Source organism: Pomacea canaliculata, linkage group LG13 (assembly GCF_003073045.1).
Source record: "Pomacea canaliculata isolate SZHN2017 linkage group LG13, ASM307304v1, whole genome shotgun sequence".
In the NCBI taxonomy this organism is placed as follows: Eukaryota; Metazoa; Mollusca; class Gastropoda; order Architaenioglossa; family Ampullariidae; genus Pomacea; species Pomacea canaliculata.
The window spans coordinates 9,110,953-9,130,624 of NC_037602.1; the positions used below are offsets into that span (position 1 = coordinate 9,110,953).

General features: G+C 42.7%; 1 protein-coding gene across 1 annotated transcript; it reads left to right on the forward strand.

The window, feature by feature from the left end:
- Positions 1-11,836: 11,836 nt before the first annotated feature.
- LOC112553575 (chymotrypsin-C-like) lies at positions 11,837-16,050 on the forward strand. The gene is made up of 6 exons (XM_025220898.1): positions 11,837-12,007; positions 12,926-13,115; positions 13,494-13,577; positions 14,451-14,619; positions 15,110-15,261; positions 15,824-16,050. The coding sequence occupies exons 1-5, from the start codon at positions 11,971-11,973 to the stop codon at positions 15,134-15,136; spliced, it is 507 nt and encodes a 168-aa protein (XP_025076683.1). The 5' UTR covers positions 11,837-11,970; the 3' UTR covers positions 15,137-15,261; positions 15,824-16,050.
- Positions 16,051-19,672: the final 3,622 nt, after the last annotated feature.

Sequence of the window (19,672 nt, forward strand, 5' to 3'; positions counted from 1 at the left end):
TCTCTTGTGTATATGTCTCAAGCATAATATGTATGTATGTGTAAGGGGGGGGGGGATTAGTGAGGGGGTGCCTGCTTGTTTGCATTCAGGACCGCCGTCCTCGATGAAAATGCGGTATAATAACGCAAGATCAAGAAACCCGGCAATACTCGGACAGAAGTCATTTTCCGCTGCGAGGCATCTGAAAGACCGATAAATAGTTTCCTTTCTTGTAGCTATGGTAACAGTATTCATATATGCCCCTGCGAGGAAGTGTGGCACCGCACGCCTCGGGGCGATAAGGCAACAGATCAAGCGGGCGGCAAGTCGGCAACAGGTCATCTTAATTACAGACACTATGTCTGCTGCCCCGGAATTTCAAGATGGAAAAAAGGAAAAGAATGCACAGAGGAGATTTAGACAAAAAGAAAAAGAAGAAGAAGAGATAGGAAGAAAAGAAGAACGTAAAAAGAAGTAGGAGTAGAAATCGAATAAGTCAAATAGAAGTAGAGAAACTATTAGAAGAAATGAAAAGGCACAAGAAGTAGAAGTAGATTTAGTAAAGAGGTAAAAAAGGAGGAGTAGAAAAAGTAAAAACAGTGGTAGAAATGTAGACGCAAAAAAATGTAGAAATGTGGAAGTAAAAAAAAAAATGTAGAGAAAGAAGTAGTAGAAATAGAAAAGAAGTAGTAGAACAGAAGTAATAAAATTAAAAATAAAAGTAGAAATACAATTAAAAAGAAGAAGTAGATATAGAAATATGAAAAAATAACAGTGGAAGTAGATGAAGAAAAGTAGCAGTAGAGTAGTAGAAAGTAAAAAGGAGTAAAGCAGAAGCAAAAGAAGTAAAAATGTAGTACAAGTAGAAGTGGACATAGACTTAAAAATAGAGAGACAAAGAAAAGTAGGAGGAGACAACAACAATGATCATACAAACAACTCCTAGAGTAAGGGGCAAGCACTCTGATAAAGGCAGCGCTGCAGTCGAGTAATGTTTGCCTCAACCAACGATTCCTGTCCTGCTTCTTCCTTGAAAGTGTCCCTCCTCTCTGTTCCTACTGGTTGTTGTTGTTGTTGTTGTTGTTGTTGTTGTTCCTATTGATCCATCTGCTGCGGCAGCGCGTGGCAATTCTTTAGAAGCTGTTGCTGTCCGCGGTGTTGCTGAAGAAGCTGCTTCATTTGTCAAAGAGTCAAAACATTCGTATAAAGATTTTGAATAGTTAAATAAAAAAATACTTGTTTACTCAATATCAAGAAATAACTCTTTTTACTAAGCTCTTCGTTTGAAAGATGTGGTTTTGCACATGAAAGATATATATATAAATAAATATTGTATCCGTTCCTAGTACATCATTTACAATTTTGGTTGCATGCCTAGTGTCCAATTCTGACATACACGTTCTTTCTTCATTTTGCCTACTCTGCTTTCGAGGTGTCGAAAACAAGAACAAGTCGGAAAATACTTTTCAGCCAGTATCTTACAGTCTATCTCCTTTTTTTTTCTCTCTCCACCATCTGTGCCCGGAGCCACTACAACCAAGGAGCATCACCATCCTCTGATCTTCTAAAGACATTTTTCTTGGCTTTGAAAACAAGTCTAAGCTTGCTTCAGGATGCTTATTAAGTTTGGTCGTCAGAACATGGCTGTAAAAAGGAATATTGCATGTAAGAGACTAGAGAAAGAAAATATAGACATAGGAGAGAGAGAGATTCAAAGAGTAATGACGCCAACGATTAACCTTGGGGCAAGCAGTAGCCAACAATTATGTCCTTAGAGAATCGATAACGGTTTGAACGACTGCATCCCGTGTAAGGCCCGCCTCAAACCCTTCTCCTCCGCCATACTGCTCCATCCTCCTCTCCACCGCAAACCCTTCCCTCCACTGCTATCCACCCATAGCCACTGGCCTTGGCTTCTAGTCTAGAGAGATATAGTTAAGGCGATTATAGACCTTTACTGCACAATTGTCTGTCATTAGTGTCATTCTTACTGGCCCTTCTCGCCAGATCTCGGGCAAAACGCGACTGACACTAAACGGCTTTTGACGGAGACTCGCGACGGCAGACGTTTGCTCCTGTAGGAGTGAGTGAGGGAGGAGTGAAGGAAGAAGGAGACATGCGTTTCGTAGCAAACATTCACGTGAGGAAAGATATTTATCGCGGGTTTAGAAAACGTACTCAGGCCTCTGCTTCACATTTTATTTATTTGTTTAATTTTTTTTCTTTGCCGATCGTTAGAATAGTTCAGTGGCAGGTTGCAGCGCGTGCAACAGGTCTGGCATTAAGGTGGAAGTGTCCTGACTTAAGCAGAGGGGATGTCAGGAGAAGAAGGTCCGTTTTAATAATAGGGAACAATTTTCAAGCACTTTTCATCAAGCTGTCAGCTCACGCCTTGTTAACTCCGGGAGACACGGCAGATTTTAAATCCAGTTCCCGATCAAAAATAATATTTCTTTCCTTCCGTTATTTCAGAAACTCTCTCCATCTCATGTGCCGAAGTTGCACCACCTCTTCCGAAGCCATCTGCATATGTCCGTGCATAATCCACAGAAAGTAATGGGCATACAAATAACATCGATTATAATATCAAACTAAAGGATATTAAACAGATGCTTAATTAAAGTAATAATTCTGCATTTGTGCAATCGCTTACATTATTGTTACATGCGCCACGTGGTATGTTATTTGTCACTGCATTACTTTCGTGTTCTGCAGCAAAACCTTCATTAGTGTAAAATAAAAATTGTGCATTTTGCCAGTTTCTTATTACTGTTTGAATTGAAATAGTTAAATACTTGTAAATTCAAATAAATGCCGGAAGTGTTAATTTGTTACGCAAGTTGATAATTGCTGACTTATGAAGCACACTATTTCTTTGTAAATATGATAAACTGACCACTATCATTTAGAATTTAGATTTTTTATCTTTTTTTTTTAGTCTATGCCAATCAAGCCATTTTTTAAAACATACCAGAGTATGCGCCTGTCGATAGAGTCAAAAGCTTCTTGAAACTTGATGAAGGTAACGTATAATTGTTATCTTTCTCGAAAATTATATGTATGAGAGAGAGAAAGAGAGAGGGGAAGGAAGCTAATGCTTTGACACATTTCGCTATGAATTTTGTTCAGCTATAAATGCATTTCTTTCTGTGGAACTGGTAACACGTGATGAGGCTACACCGTGATCCATTGTTTGTCTGGACCCAACGAGACCCTCAACGGACGGTCCTCAATGACGTTCATGAGAAGGAAAGGAGAGTTCCGGATCTTGAATGCTTGTGGAGCTGCAGTCTCAATAGTTCCTGCTTTCTCCATCCAAATACTACGTTGGAAAACAAATTAGGGTTTAAGGCAGAACAATTTTTTTCATTGATCGTATAACCCACAATCCACGTCCTTAATAATGGCGTGTAGTCATAAACTGCCATCGCTCATCCTACTGCAACTTCTCATAACAACAAAGAGAACAGGGAGGGTTAACTTAGGGCTCACCACACTGAGAGAGAGAGAGAAATCGCATTTATTGTTAGGGTGGGGGTAGGTAGGGTTGGGGGAGTGGTACAGTCCATGTGATCCTCGATAGCCGTGATGTCTTCACAGTTCTCTCTCAACTGTGCTGCTCTTATCATGCATCAACATCTTTGCTGTACTTGTCGGAAGATGTTGCCACAATGCTTGGGAGGGGGAGGGAGAGCGGAGTTCACGTGACAAACGTGACAACAACATATTAAAATGTATAGTCGCGGGACCCGATTCTTTCTGCAACACAGCTGTTGCTCACATGCGACCGTGCACAGACTCATGCACTCTGTCACAGACTGACTTGGTCTCAACACAACCTACATGAGGTACATTTCTTTAGAAATGAATATCCTTACTTCTCTGTCGTAGAGTGTTGACATTACCACCAGAAAACATCTGTTATTGTTGTAATACTGATATCCATAATTCATGATCAGAAGAGTTAAAATTGAAGAAGGCTCGTCTTTGTTTCCTGATTTTCACTGGCATTATGGCATCAGTGTAGTAAACCGATCTTGCTATTCCCTGAGATAAAAAGAGTCCACCAGACCAGGAAGACTTAAAGGACACGGGAAGAAAGCCTCGTGCAAAATGTTAAAGAGAAAGATCGCTTAGACACTCAAATTGTTCACACAAAAAATAAAATAAAATAATAAATACATAAAAAGCTGCCAGACGTGCAGCACTATGATGAAACAAGGTTAGTTGCTTTGCACCGCGCGAACTCCAAGCTCGTGGCTATTCTGGGATATCGGAGGAAAAAGCAACACAGAGGGAGGATGGGAGGGAAGGGGAGGGAGAGAGAAAGCCCTGGAATATCCCAACAGAATAAGGAGGCGATACTTTTGGGTGCTTCGTTAAAGTAGATTCTATTCTGGGCTGTGAAGGTGGGAGCTGGTTCACGCATTGTTGCCATGCTTCCGTTTGCTTAACCGTGGGGGGGCTTAGGGTGCAGAGATTTTATCGACAAAGACATGAATAACCAATAACCGAATTTTGATCCGCTCTTTAGCGCTGTCCGGCCAACCACTAAGATCGATTAGCGGAAAATAAAAGCGACGAACGACGGTACTGTAGACTGGGGTAGGACGATGGCCATGTTCGGGTGGAGGGTGTGACATTCAGCGATGCCATGATCGCCCTCGACCATTTCTTCCTCCTCCTCCTCATCGTCATCATCATCATCATCATCGTCGTCGTCGTAGTCATCATCATCATCATCATCATCATCATCATCATCATCATCATCATCATCATCATCATCATCATCATCATCATCAACAGCAGCAGCAGCAGCAAAAAATAAATAAAAAATAACAGTCACAGAGCGTTGAAATGGTATTATCATTGCAAAGAGACATGCACCCGTGTCACCACTAAGTACGGGGATGATCCCCCTCCCTTCTGTTCCGTTCTCCATCTCTCCCGCCATCATCTCACATACAATCGATGAGCCGTTACGAACAGCGACCGCGAGTCGTGGAGGAATTGGCGAGGGTTCTCGAGAGCCGGCTGAGAGCTCCCTGCCAGCGTCTGGGGAGGACGCCAGCATCTGTCGTATGGTCCTCCTGCAGCTCGTCCAGCACCGGACAGCCCCACTCTCGCCCCACTCGCAGTGCACAAGGAGCTGCTCTCACCTGCCGTTCGCTTGCGTGTAGGTGGAGATGGACTCGAAACCCGAGTAAGCAGTGTCCCGCGAAAATTGCAGTGGCACTTTCTGATTACAGTTAATCACAGCCCGGGATTCTCCCCTCCCCTTCCGCGGTCGTGGTCACAATTACAGGCGAGGTTGTGAATGTTTCGAAGTTTTATGATGGACTGGACTATCTCAACTATCTGCGGAAAGCTATTAATTGTTTAAAGCCTGAGCAGATTTCGCACATTTCAAATGTCACGTGATTTGGCTCCTGACCTGCGATTGGGTATACACACATCTACAAATAGGCTCATGTATATATATATATCAATAATTACCTTCACCTACATATTGATATATATATGTGTGTATAAAGTGCATGTGTGGTCAGGTATCAATATCGCAAATCATTGGAGACATTTTTATTTTCACGAGAAAGACCGAAGGGATGAGGAAGAAGAATAAAGAAGATAATGACGTGAGGTTAGAGGTGAAGGGGTAGATTAAAGAAAGGAAAGAAAAGAGCAAATAAAGGCAGGTAAGGAATGAGCGAAAGAAAAGTGGAATAAGTGATAAAGAGGAATGAATGACAATGAAAACGGGATGTGGAGGACTGGTAAAAAAGATGAGAAAGATGACAGAGGAGAACAAATAGATAGATAAAATGAGACGAGACGAGGTGTGATGAGATAAAGTGGGGTGAGAGGAAACGAGATAAAATGAGTTGACATATAACACGATGAGATGAGTGACGGATGTACAGGCGACGATAATGATGGCTTTTGAATAACAACAACTATTCCGGCTTTCTACCGATGTGAAAAAAGCCAACGGAAAACATCAGTTTAAAAACATCTTTGACGGAACTACTTTTTTTTAAGTTTGTTGCCTCTTCATTCGGTCAGCAAATTGCACCACTGCCTTCTCCCCGCAGCAACAGAATAAGGAAGACAGAGAAGAGAGACGGAGAGAAAGAGAGGAGAATGAGAGAGATATCCATGGCAAAAGGGGACAGAGGAGAACTTAAGGAAAAAATCTATACCAAGCAATTTCCATGAAAAGCAAGCAATTCTGGCTAACTGCCGGTGCCTTGCACACTTCACTACATTTGCCTAACGCCATTAGCGGAGCTGCAGCAACTGATGGCAAAGATTCTCTTGATGACGTGTTGTGACTGTAGGCAAACGAGAGGCTTGTTTCCGCACTCGCTATTGATTGGCTGACCTTAGACAGCGACACACACAAAAAGAAGCAAAGAAAAAAGGAGAAATTAAAAAAAAAACCTGATCGGGCTCCAATTTTTGTTTTGTTTTTTTTTCTTCTCACCCTCAAGCAGCAAGTAGGGGGAGCATCCCTACTTTTGTCAACCGTTGGTTAATGTAGTTAGGCTGCTGTAGAATGTTTCTGCGACAGATCCTCTGTAAAGGGAATTTTAGCTTTGCATTCCTCCAGGAGACTAGTATAGGGTCTGTCTAATTCTGCCGACAGAAGGTAGGGGCAAAAAGTCTGCGATTTGAACCTGCCATAAAGTGTCAGAAGAACTGCGAGCAAATCAAACATTCTCTCTCTTTTCTCCAGCTAAAGTAAATTACACAGCGGCTCATAAATATGAATACTTGGGGATGGGGACAAAAAAAAAAAAAAAATTGAGTCAAGTCATTGGGAGAGACAAAGCTAATTCGCTTGCCCATGTTTGGCAATTGTTTGAGGTATTGAAATTAAGGCCCCCCCCCCCAAAAAAAAAACAACAACAAAAAAAACAAAAACAAACCCATCCCCTCAAAAAAAACTCAAAAAACAAAAAAACAAAAACTAAAAAACGACAACAAAATAAACAACAACAAAAACAAAACAAACACACATGTGTGTGTGGCTTGAAAGACGCACTTTGCGGCTAAAATAAAATAGCCCTGGGCATCTCAAGTGCTGCTCACACCATGACAATGCCGCTGTCACGTGTGTGTGGGATGCGAGGCGTCCAGCCATGAAAATTGCGAGGAGCTGCGGTCTGTCAAGTTTACGACAGGAAACCGCAGGTCAAAGTTTCAACGAACCGGTTCACTTATTTCTTTTTGCCTGTGGCTGCTAAAGAGGTCTTCCCACTACTGACTGCCTCCGGACAGGCATGCAGACAGGCAACCAGCCAGCCAGCCAGACAGCCAGATAGACAAACAGCTGCAGGAAGTCAGGCAGACAGTCAGCATTGCTCCATTTTCCAACGGCCTCATTTTCAGAATTGTTCTCATACACATTTTTTTTTCCAACAGCTGCTCATTTATGGATTCAAATTTATGGGCTATTTCTGTTCTTTGAATGCAGCGAATTCAAGAATTCTCTTTTGTCAATGGTTCGCAATTTTAATAAAAACTGGGTATCTAAAACTTTTGATTTCATTTATTTGGCTTATTCCTTAATCCAGAAGTTTAAAAATTAGCAAATGGAAGCGGTTTTTTTTTTTGTTGTTGTTGTTCATTTTCCTTTTTGTTTCTTTCTCTTCTTTTGTCCTTCGTTTAACTTATCTTTCTCTCTCTCCTGTAATTATCTACTCATCAACGTACGCGTTTCTTCATGCCAAGAAGAGCAGAGTACTGTTCAAGAGACCTCTAAGAACATTGGTCATGCCCCTGACTCTGGCACCAGGGAGGAGTAGTAATCACATCGCAGACTTAGGAAGGGGAGGAAATTCGATAGCGTCCTACCGACAGGACATTTTTTCCTACTTGTTGACCGCTGGTCCAAACCTTTTGCCCCCATCCGAAATGTATCTCTAGTCATCAATTCGTCATTATTTAGTGCGAGGACGACAAGGCTTGGTGACCTTTGACCATTGTCTGATCAAAGGGAGGTAACATCCACCAGAGTTTCAGACCCTGAGGTCAACGTGACTATGTCAGTGTCGGCAAGGTACTGTCTGTCCCTCCCAACAGACATCAGCAACAAGTGTGAGGGATTCTGGGAAACATTAGCTTGAGGATAGTGTGAGACGAACCTTTGTTCCTTGTCCTGCTTCCTTTTGTGAGAAGTGTTTACTAGACATTGTTTACTGATGTATGACATTATCTGACGGTTTATCTGTCTCTGTCTTTGTCTCTCTCTGTCTGTCTCTCTCTCACACACACCACCCAAACTCAGAGGGAAAGGAGTGAGAACGTGAAAGAGAGAGAGAAAGAAGGGAACTGCACCCATTAAATGTTCGCACAGTTTAATACTGAGCAATCAACAAAGAGGTAATCAATAGGAAGAAAGATGACAGAAAAAAGGAATCGAAATGAATAATTTAGCACCCACTTCAGCTTTCCACTTCCGATTCTCTGAATATTGGACTAGTTTATTTTTTAAGCAGCGTTGCTTGCCTAACGGTACAGAAAAATACATGACACGGCATCTGTTATAGAAAATAAGAAAACTGCATGTTTTATATAAAAAAAACCGTCGTATAATACTCAGCAAAATATGTATCAGACTTTATCATCTTCAAAATTCAGACAAAAAAAGAAACACTGGAGTCAAGCCAACGGATCAGTACAATCCTTAAAACTTGTTTCAAAAACTCAAAAATACTTTGTGCCTGTGTCTATCATCAAAGGTTGATGTACGACAGTCCCGAGAAAAATTAAGGAAATTATTGTTGACCCTCAATTAAAAGTAAGATTAAATAGTCAAATCCTGGTACAGGGGCCTTTAGAGGCTTGTGTCTTCAGGTCAGTCTCTTTTTTCATCTGATTCTTTTATCATGGGTTTTGCTTTAGATGTTGCAGTGTTGTACCCACAGTCATCAACAGGATTCTTGAAAACAAGTTAGTGCAATATACAGATGCATGCACATCCACATACAGATACGCACATACTCTGACATATACACACAGAATGGAGGGAAAGACAGAAAGAGAGATAAAGAGAGAGATAGAGAGATGTGCTCATACATAGCACCAAAGATATTTATCTGCAATGGAAGGACAGGACAATGTTTTTGTGTGCTTCATGTCAACACAGAGATGCAAGGAAGCTTATTTCATGATAACAAAATAAATAAGTATTATCACCCTTCATAACCGTGGTCTTATTAAGTCGACATTCAATGTCGAGTTTTCTTCTGGATTCAGCGATATTTACCTCCTCTTCTGATTCTTCTCAACCCCCCGTATATTGTTACCTTCGAAGATTTGGTCAACGTAAAGCTTGTGAGAGGGAGATAATGGGGTAAACCCTTGCGGCAAAATCGTGTCGCAGGAAATTACGGGACGGATCGTCAACTGCGGATATCCACTACCAGAAAGAAAGAAAAAAAAAAAAAAAAAAGAAAGAAAATGAGTGCCGGCTGAGCTAAGTGTGTGGGAAGTGGACCTCGACCATCTGATAGACACGGAATCACATGCGTCAAAGAGCTGAGTCAAGAAGAAAGTGGGATCGCCTGGGACAAGCTGCAAAACGAGTCATCTGCGCGTGCTGCACTTAAAAGCCCTCGAACGATGTGAGCACTCGAGCACAGGAGGCGGGAATCACACGACGCCGGCAACGCGGAGGCTGGGGAGGCGCCTGATGACGATGGCCACCATCGCCGCGACAACCGCAAGGTGGCTTAGAGCAGCTGACAGTCAACATCCAATGGATATTTTTCAATGTTTTATTCCACGAATAAAATACTAACTCACTTCTGTCTTCATAACTTTTCAGTATTATGGATATCGATGGAGAAAACAACATTATAGCCACACAATTTCAAAATGAAGTACAAGGAAGGTAGTACGTATACACAACAACAAAGCCTAAACAGATTGTCTCCAAAACAAAACCACAAAACAGCAGCAAAATACTTCCTAAAACAATACACAATGACCTGCGTGAGCATTGGCGAGGAGTGTAATATTGCTGACAAGTATTGCTGTAGACAGAACATATTCTTTCTGGGCAGTCTCCCCAACCTGCCGTTTGTTTTGAGTCCCTCCAGGACATTCAATCAGCTGAAAATCTTCTGGTCACCCACGTCCTGCTTGGATGGCGGTTTAGAGGCATAACGGTCTGCAAACCAGATGGGATTTAGCGGCGATGGCAGCCTTTCTTCTGGTGGAAGTATCACAGAATACCCCTTTTCGAAATAAATTGGTTCTCCCCAGCATTTCGGGAAATGCATGATTGAAACTAAAACGATGGGATTGTTGGGTCTGTCTGCGTTCTGGTTCCAAAGACGCCATGTCATTCAGATGTCCAACGGTTGGGGTGGATGGGGTCGGGTGGAAAATCTATTGCTGAGCTTTAAAGCAGGTAACCGCAAACTTGAAATTATAATGAACATTGACGGTCAATTCTTCACTGTGGGTTATTAATTAGTCAGAAGTGGAATGCTTTCCAAGGCTGTGTAATCAGAGACATGCAGGTTGCCAGTCTGCAATAAGTTGCTGTTGTCGCTGAGGGTGGTGAACAGTGACATTGCGTGCAGGCCGCCTGAATGTTGTGCCATGCATTAGCCAGGGGCTCGCTGTTTGTAAGAGGATATTTGTTAGCCAAGAAAATACAGATCAAAGTAATGGACAGGAGGACATGAAGGTAGCGTCCATAATCTGCTGTTTGCGGAAACGTTGGGAAAATCGTTAACGGCATATGTATCACCGTGTCTGTCTGTCTGCCTGCCTGTCTGCCTGCATAGGTATGTATCTACTCATATGTATGTATCTAGCTTTTATTTCAGCCTCCAGCCTCACACCTGCTGTATCTCAACTTGACTTCATCCTATTTTCTCCTCCACCGACTGGTTCGTACCCCACACCCCGCCATAGCTGTCGTTTCCTCCGCTCCTTCTCGTCAAGAAGTTTTACTGCCCTGTGTTTACCGCAACACTTCATCAGCAGAATTTATTGCACGATCTGCGAAAATTGAGAGGAAAAAAAAAAAAAGAGAAAATGGTTGATTAGGGAGCCTTTTATATTGGTGCATACATCTTTTGTATGACATTTCCAGCTGTCGTGTGACACGTTCGACAGTTTCACGACACAACAGTTTGATGACACAGTTATGTGATACATTAAAAGTTGTATTACATATGAAACTGTGATTGTAAGATTCACATCCTTGTCCGGGTGTGTTATTTTGAATGCATCACTAATTATAGAGATGGTGAGATGAGACCATGAGAGCAGGTATCCTAGTTATTTAGTGAGAGTCGTTTCCCATGGCAACATGGGGGTAAGTCATGAAAAGGTCCAGTCTTCGCAGTCACAATGCTCTGCCAGACCCCGCGGATATTACTTTATGTTTGTATACCCCAGGGCATCTTTGCCACCGCTTTATAACCACGGCCCCGAGGGTAAAACAACATCCGCGGGTTTTGGACATTGCTTTAAAAGTTCGGAAACAAGACACTTGTCCTATCGTTCCCCAATGTTCCCCTTACCCTCTCTCCATAACCACTACCCCTGAAGATTGTCCCACTGGGACTTTTTCGTGAGGTAATTCTTCAACACAACAGTTTGAAAAAAAAAAAGTTGTACACAGATACAGACATCCTCCTTCACCATCTTCCTGTTTATGTATGTCCAGTTGAGACGTGTTCTACAGCTAAATTTTAGAAAAAAAATTAACCGAAACCGAAGTCCTTCAGGTGTGAAAAATTGAGTAGTGGAGCTGCTAAACGCGGATTGCACGAGTTGTCTGCTCGATGCTGCTGTCGGTTGCTGTAGGATTTCCGCAAGGCTGACAGCAGGCGGGAGGATGGTGTGTGGCACTAAGTGTGTTATACTGTTGTAGTGTCAATACTTTTATTGCGTGTAACCCTGTCAGCTGGGTCGCCTCGCTTAATCGAATAAAAGCAAAGGGTGGACAGTAATCTTGACGTAGCCATGAGCGGGATTGTCTTTCTTATCGGCCTTTACATCGGTAAGTGTCGGAACTCTGTTGCTTCATCCGAGACGACTTGATTGTCTATACGCATTCATTTTCTTGTTTTATATCTTTGTTTGCTTCCTTTTTCATGTTTTCCTTCTTTCTTTAGTTCTTTTACTATTTTTCACGCTTTCTTTAACAATATTTGCTCCTCCGAATTGTATCCATAATATCTCCCATTTTCTTCCGTTATTTTTGAATTATTTTCGTGTCATTTCTTATATTTGTTCGTAAGATTTTTCACCTTATCTCCTCTTTTCTTTCATTATTGTTGGTATGATTTTCGTTCTACAGTTATTTCAAGCTGCTTGTGTGTATACTAATTTGTCGGTTTATTGTTTCTCTAAGTTCTAGCGGTTGTAACAATTCCCTTAATTGAGTGACAGACCATAATAAAAGGTTGTACATGTAATCATGCCAAACAACAACAGTACATCTCTTAAAGCAGATTGTGGCAATGTGTGTTTCTAGTTCTGTGGGATTGCTTGTAAATCCGCATTGCTTGTCCAAGACTTACAAAATTTACGAAAAATGTTCTTTTTGTCAATGGGAAGATCCTCTCTGGTTGATGTTTGTTGTATGTTCAATTTTATTGTTCTTTCGTCCACTTTCTGGGATGTTCCCGATGGCTCCAAAATAACCAAAATCTACTTATGAAGAAAAATACACTGCACTTCTAATACATACAATGGACATAGAAAGGAATAAGACATAGCAGTTATGTGAAATTAAAGGCCTGCACTCGTTATTGTTAATATAAAATTTAGGATATACATTCGTCGTTGCTTGCAATTAACATTACAAGAGAGTGAAAGAGAGAAAGAAAGAGAAATAAAAAGAAAGAGCGTGGAAAAAAAGGTGTGTGACAGAATTTAAAACTACAAATTTTTTCATGCTTGTTTCCCTTCTCAGCGGCGCAGGTGGCAGCCGGTGAGTTGTCTCCGCTCATCGTGGGCGGAATCATCTCCACCTATGGCGAGCACCCGTATATCTGCACCCTCCAGGTCTTCACGGCAGGCTCCTGGCACCACTACTGCGGCGCCACCATCTTCAATGCGCACAACGTCATCACGTCAGCTCACTGCGCCGACGACCCCTTGAAGTATGTTAGATGTGAAGACTGACGACGAAGATTGACGATGACGACCATGACTCATGATTTGATGATGACGGTTAATTGCAACTATTTATAAGACAACCACTTATTTCAACAAGTCTTGATGACGGCGACGACGAACATGATGATGATGATGACGATTATGATGGCTGATAAAGATGATGACCAATGAAAATGACGACTATTGATAACTACAACGATTGATTAGGATGCACTGAGAGGACTGATAGCGCCGAGCGCCCAATTAGAAAGATGACTGATAAAGTTGACGACAGATCATAGTGACGACTGACGACAATGTGAAAAAAACTAATGTGCAGACAGCCAGCCATGGTGTTACAAAAAAAACCCTGACTGTTGCAGGCCCAGGCGAATCCAGTGCGGAAAATACCGACTTCAAAGTACAGACGAGCACGAGGTTACCATCAACATCAAAACTGTACAGTGGTAAGGTCACTGGGGCGGAAGTGACGTACTGACCTGTTGTCTCGTGTTGTCTGTAGCTTTGGCGGCCTCAACTCCCTCTGTTGTCTGTACTTGTACCTGACTTCACGATGTCTAACAACAACATTTTTATTGACATTTTAATCACACAAATTAACACCTATAATGCCCACCTACTTTTTTTAATATTCTTCTGAGTGTGTGTGTGTGGTCATCAAGCCAGTGGGATCGGGAACAGGTTCAAATTGTTTCTCTGTACGTGTTTTTTTTCTGCACATGGCCCCTTTCCAGTTAGCTTGACCGTGACAATACCTTAGTATCTATTAATGAGTAAAACACCAATGAAAAAAAAAACTGTTTGATGGACGTTTACAACATATATTGTCAATCAACTTGTTTTAGCATTTTGCTAAGCTTTCTGTCGATATGTGGTTAGTAATTATAGATGCACAAGAGTAAGTATTGTAACCACCTGTTACTGATAGTCACTGGATTTGAATAAGAAGCCATTGTGTTGTCTTGATCTTGGTGTTCGTGACTGAACAACATCTCATTCAAAGATGTTCAATAACAAGCATTTTGGTGATCTGTCAGATCATATCACACTTTGAGAAAAGCTTAATACACCTAGCGACAGGATTGTGAAGTCATCCTTCCTAGGTGAAGTAGAGGGTGAGCAGTGAACAGTTCATGTGTAATCACACCAAAACTTCCTTGAACGCTGTGTAGACTATTCGTATGCGTATGCGTACACAAACGGTGGCCGCTCTCTCCTGTCAGGTCTGAAACTTTTCGGGATCACGTGATCTGAGTCAGTAGTCTATAAGAAACTTTCGGTTCTTAAACATCTTGTCTTACAATACACTGTTTCTTCAGCATGAAGACTGGCTGCCCACCGGTGACGGATTTCCGAACGACATCGCACTTTGCCACACGGAGACTGCCATTCCTTTCAGCGACTTTATTCACCCTTTGGACATCGATGATGGGTCGCATGGAGACTGGGTCGGTTCAGAGTGCAAGGTCACCGGATGGGGTGTCACAGGTAAGAAGGGGAAAAAAAGGACACGTGGGGTGGGGGATACAATCTGCACAGTGCACCCTTTGTTTGTGGGTCGTTGGAGGTGGGACCATCGCAGTTTCCCCACACATCACAGCCACTTCATCCTCTCACTGAATAAATAATATTTATGCAATGGAAGAAAACGATCTGTAAGGAATATTTGAAAACACTGATCGGGTTATGGCCCTGTCAACCAAGCGTTAAATGAAGTTCCTTGTTTAATTGAGAATAGTTTATAAAAATAGTCAAGCCTATCAACTAAATTGTTGAATAAATAAGGAATACCTTGCACAATTGAACAAAACCTGTTACCCTACAAAACGATAGTATTGAATAAATAAGTAGTAACTTTCAAAAGAGAAGGAAAGAACAATACAATAAAATGAGAAGTAAAAGGGTGTTGGAAGAAAGAGAAGAGCTGAATGAGGACATGACAAACAATAAAAGTAACAAGGTGACCATGTACCTGCAGCATCCGGGGCTCCAGCTAACTACCTGAAGAAGCTCAACATGACGGTGCTGAGCAACGAGGTGTGTGAAGAAGAGATCGGTACCATGTTTGGTGCCGTGGTCTACCCTTTTCACATCTGCGCAAAGGCGAATCTGGGACAAGACACGTGCAGTGTGAGTACAGCTGCAGCTGACAGTTGTATTGCTTGTCTCTGTGTGTCCTGATCGTGAGGTCTGTCTGCATGCCATCTTGTTCGTCCTTGTCTCTGTCTGCCATCAGTCTATATTATTTTTTTTGTCTGTCTGCCGATCTGTTTTGCTACCACCAATCTTTTTGTTCTTGCCACCACTCATCCATTGCGTGTTTTGAGTCCTTTCAGCTTTTACCAATAGTTATCACACTTACAGATCACTGAATGATGGACAAAACATGAACAGCAATTCGCTACGTATACAAAGTTCGAAGGAGATAAGTTTTATTTATGTGTATAAACAACAAGTACAGTTCAGAAGTGATTTCCCCCAACATCCGCCGACTCCCGAAGGAAGCACGTTCCTCAAAAACGTTTTTGTTTTGGTGTATTTATGTATAATTATTTATATTGCTTGCCAGTATTCTCTAGGTCTGGTTGCCAAACAGAACGGGTAGGGGGGAGAGAGAACAGAGATGGATCAGTTTTGTGCGAAAGAAAATTCTCAAAACCAGTGATTTGAACTTGTTACGTGTTGCTTGCAGCAAGACAGCGGTGGTCCTACCCGTTGTTACTCGGGTGGCCGGTGGATCATCGTCGGCTCGACTTCCTGGGGTATAGGGTGCGAAGGCAGATACCCGGCTGTTTCCATCCGCCTGTCGTCCTTCTACCAGTGGCTGGTCCAGCACGCGACCTCTTGATCTTTTGAACTTTCTAAACCATCCCTCTCTCACCACGTGTGCGTTTGCCTTGCCTAGGAATTAAAAAAAAATAAATGGGTTTTTTTTTTCGCTTGCTGTCTGTGATCTCACATTTGCGTGATGTCCCAACGGTCAAGTGGTGATTCTTCTGCTGACCTCTTGATCCAGCAGCACCAGGAAGCCGCTCATCATCGTCTTGTTCACGAACGTATTCCTGATGTAGTGCTGGCTCAGGTCACGTGATCTAGCCTGTCCATCCAGTCCCACGACCCTCTTCGTTAGCGCATGCGTTGTGTCTGGTCTACTTAACGGCAATCGAATTTTAGCCTCAAATCTGCACATCTCTGCTTTTAGCCCTAATTGTTGTGTTTCTCTTAATTTTTGCTTTAAAAACAAATGCTTGTGACTCTGATCCTCAATGCTTGCTGCAGTAGTTAATAACAAAAACAACAACAATAATAAAGCTTTGTTGGGGATGAAGGGATGCACGCGCAGCCAGTCACACAAAGCGACAGGTAACGAAACTAATAAGAGAACCAGTTAAGCCTTCAAAGATGCTTCTGACTGCTAATGCGGGATGTCAAAGGGAAGAGAATTTGAAAGCTGAGGTCCATAAACAGACAATGAACTATGCAAATTTTTGTAGTTTGAAATTGCTGACTTTGAAGAAGCCTTGGACCAGGACATGTCTATTAATCTCCAAATAAAAATGCAAGGTAATATTTATGTTGGGTGAAAAGAATGGATTGACAAAGTGAATTAAAAGAGGATAGACATTGAAAGAGAAGGACAGACACACCACCGACAAAGTTGATAAGCTCAAAGGGGCTAGGGAGGGAAGAATGTGTATGCGTGCGTGCGCATGTTTGTGTTTGTGTGTGTATGAGAGAGAGAGAAGAATGCATGGGTGAATCCGTGTTCACGACTTCAGCATACAGCAAACCAATTTTCCTGTGCATATAAATGTCCAAACATTGCATATACCCTCCCATTTCCCCCAGGACGGCCAGTGACAGTGATTCAATATACGTACAAGTAGATTTCACGTGCATCGTCTGGAGTCCAAGACACCGCAGTGAGGCGAGAGTCCCGCTGATGAGGGATGGGACAACTCTTGCACACAACAAAACCTGATTCCTCCGTGCTTCTGGAACTGTCTGCTACCACCGCGTCCACATTGACCACCGGAAGTGACCATTCGCATCGACACCACCACCAGCCGCAATGATGCTTCATCGTCGGAACTTTTAGGAGGAAAAGGACATAAAGATGGATGCTCGCGCGCGCTAGCATAAACACACACACTCCCACACACACAGACGTGTTGGAGGAAACAAGTGAGAGGGAGGGAGAGAGAGAGAAGAGATATCTTGTTATTGCAGACACTTTAAAATCCAATACACAACATCCGCAATGACACTTAAGATTAGAAATAGAAAATAGGAAATATTGCATAATGTCCACGAACGGCTATCGGCGGCGCCTGGACGTCGGGTGGGAAAGAACCACCAACGCACGCACGACACCCTGGCGAATCTGTTCCGCCTGACTGAATATCAGGCATGTTAATCGATCATGCGCGACGGTGCGCTGATGACTATGGACTGCGATCAATCTTAGCAACGCGGCTTCCAAACTTACAAGAAAAGCGGAAGTTGTTATCAAACGCAGACTGCTATAAACGATGGTCAAATTACAGACGTCGATGAAAAATTTCCGGCACTAAACTGTTGACTTCCAAATTGTCCTTTTATGAGTTATCGGTCACTCCGAGAACGCTGAGCGACGAAAGACTTACCATGTCTACTTCAAAGCACATGTAAAGAAGAGCAGGCAGAAGAGAAAAAGTCCAACAATGGTTGCCAAAAAAAAAAGATGGATGTTGCATGACATTCAGCATGCACAGTATTTGATGTACTCACTAAAAATTAACATACAAGAAATTCCGTGATCACTCTGCAAACCTGAGTGGTAATACTTTGCAAAATTCATTTGCATGCTTCGATGTTCCTTCCCTGGAAGATGCAAGCAAATACTTAAACGTTCCTCTGAAAATTTGCAAGTAAATGCTTCGATGCTTGACTTGATGCAAACGCTTGAATGTTCCTCGACAAATTTGCATACAAACGCTTGGGATAAGCGCAGATCACCAAGCATAAGATTTTGGAAGCATGTCGAGTGATAATGGCGAGACCCGGATGACGATGGATGACAATATCTGTAACGGAGATTTGGAGATCGACGAACACACACACACACACACAGAAAAAAGAGAAATGGAAAGAGAAAGAGTGCATGGCCCACGAACGAAAGAAAAGTCGACATTCCCACCTTTCTCTCTCTCCCCCAGAAAAAAAAAAAGACTGGAGCGCTGCACTCAAGCCTCCAAAGAAAACCTTGAGAGAAAACGCTTGATTGGTTTTTGTAGACTGCTGAACGGCAGAACAGCAATGGAGAGGATGAGCAGAAGAAAATGAAGAAGAAACTTTTTTACCTCTCCTCCCGTAGTTTCGAACATTTGCCAATAACTCGCCTTCTGCTGAAAAGGCGTTTCTATCGACACCATTTCGATTTGCTCCTGGGCGGCGCTATGGAAACGACCCCGAGCTGACCTCTGTATTCTTAGCGTGAACCTGGGCCGGGTTGTGACGTTTCTATCGTCAGTCGAGGGTGAGAGTGAGGGACAGGGTGGGATGCCGAGTTGGTAAGTAAGAAATTAAGCCTGGAGCCCCGGCCATGAGAGTCAAGAGAGTGATCGAAAGCAGCGTTGGACCACCAAATTGAGATCGCTTGGAGAGGAAAGTAAAGATTTGTTTATGAAGGGAGCAATTTGGAATGGTGGTGTGATAACAGGGTGGTGTCACTCACTCAGCTTTATTGCACATTTTACATCTGATAAAATAAAATTTAAATATTCCCTCTTCACTCCTCTCTCCGTCTCTCTCTCTCACACACACCACCACCACTACAATTTACTGTAACTTGCCCGGGTAGGCATGAGAATGTTGTGGATTCCAGGAGGCTGTTTACCAATCATTCTAGAAGTTTTCCCTTGCAGCTCAGAAACCTATGGCTCTTTAATTGCATGGATCCTTTTCATCTTTGCCTTTCTTGAAGAAGGGGATGATTACTGTTTTGTTCATATGACCAGCTTCTATTGAAGATGAGAGGAGGCCCCGGAGATGCTCACTTTGCTATGACTGACAGCCTCTACCCACAAAGCATGTGGACCCATGTCTACCCACAGGAAGCACAAGACAACAGCACCAACAGAGCTGCATTTTTATCTCATTCACAGATGGAGAATCCGTGTCCATCTCGGCTCCAGCGGGAGTGCCTTGCTCCAGCTTCAAAGCAAAAGTCCTTGCGATTTCAAAAGCAGGGGTCTTCCTGCGGAAAAAAAACATAGGATGCATCTATCACAGATAGTAGGACAGGCCTTCAAGTCCAGATTCTCCTGAGTCAATACTTCCCTTTCCACGCTATCAGCAACAACATCAACCACTATCCGGCGGATTCCTGCGCATGTTGGCCTTCCGGGCAATGAAACTGCAGATCGTCCATCCTCAGAAGTTAGCCAGCTCCTTCATTTGGTCAACCCCACAATCTGTTCGGAGAGTAAGACCCCATCCAGAACAGAACAGGCAAGAATAGATACACAGAAGTCAAACAGAAGAAGAAGACACGCCACCA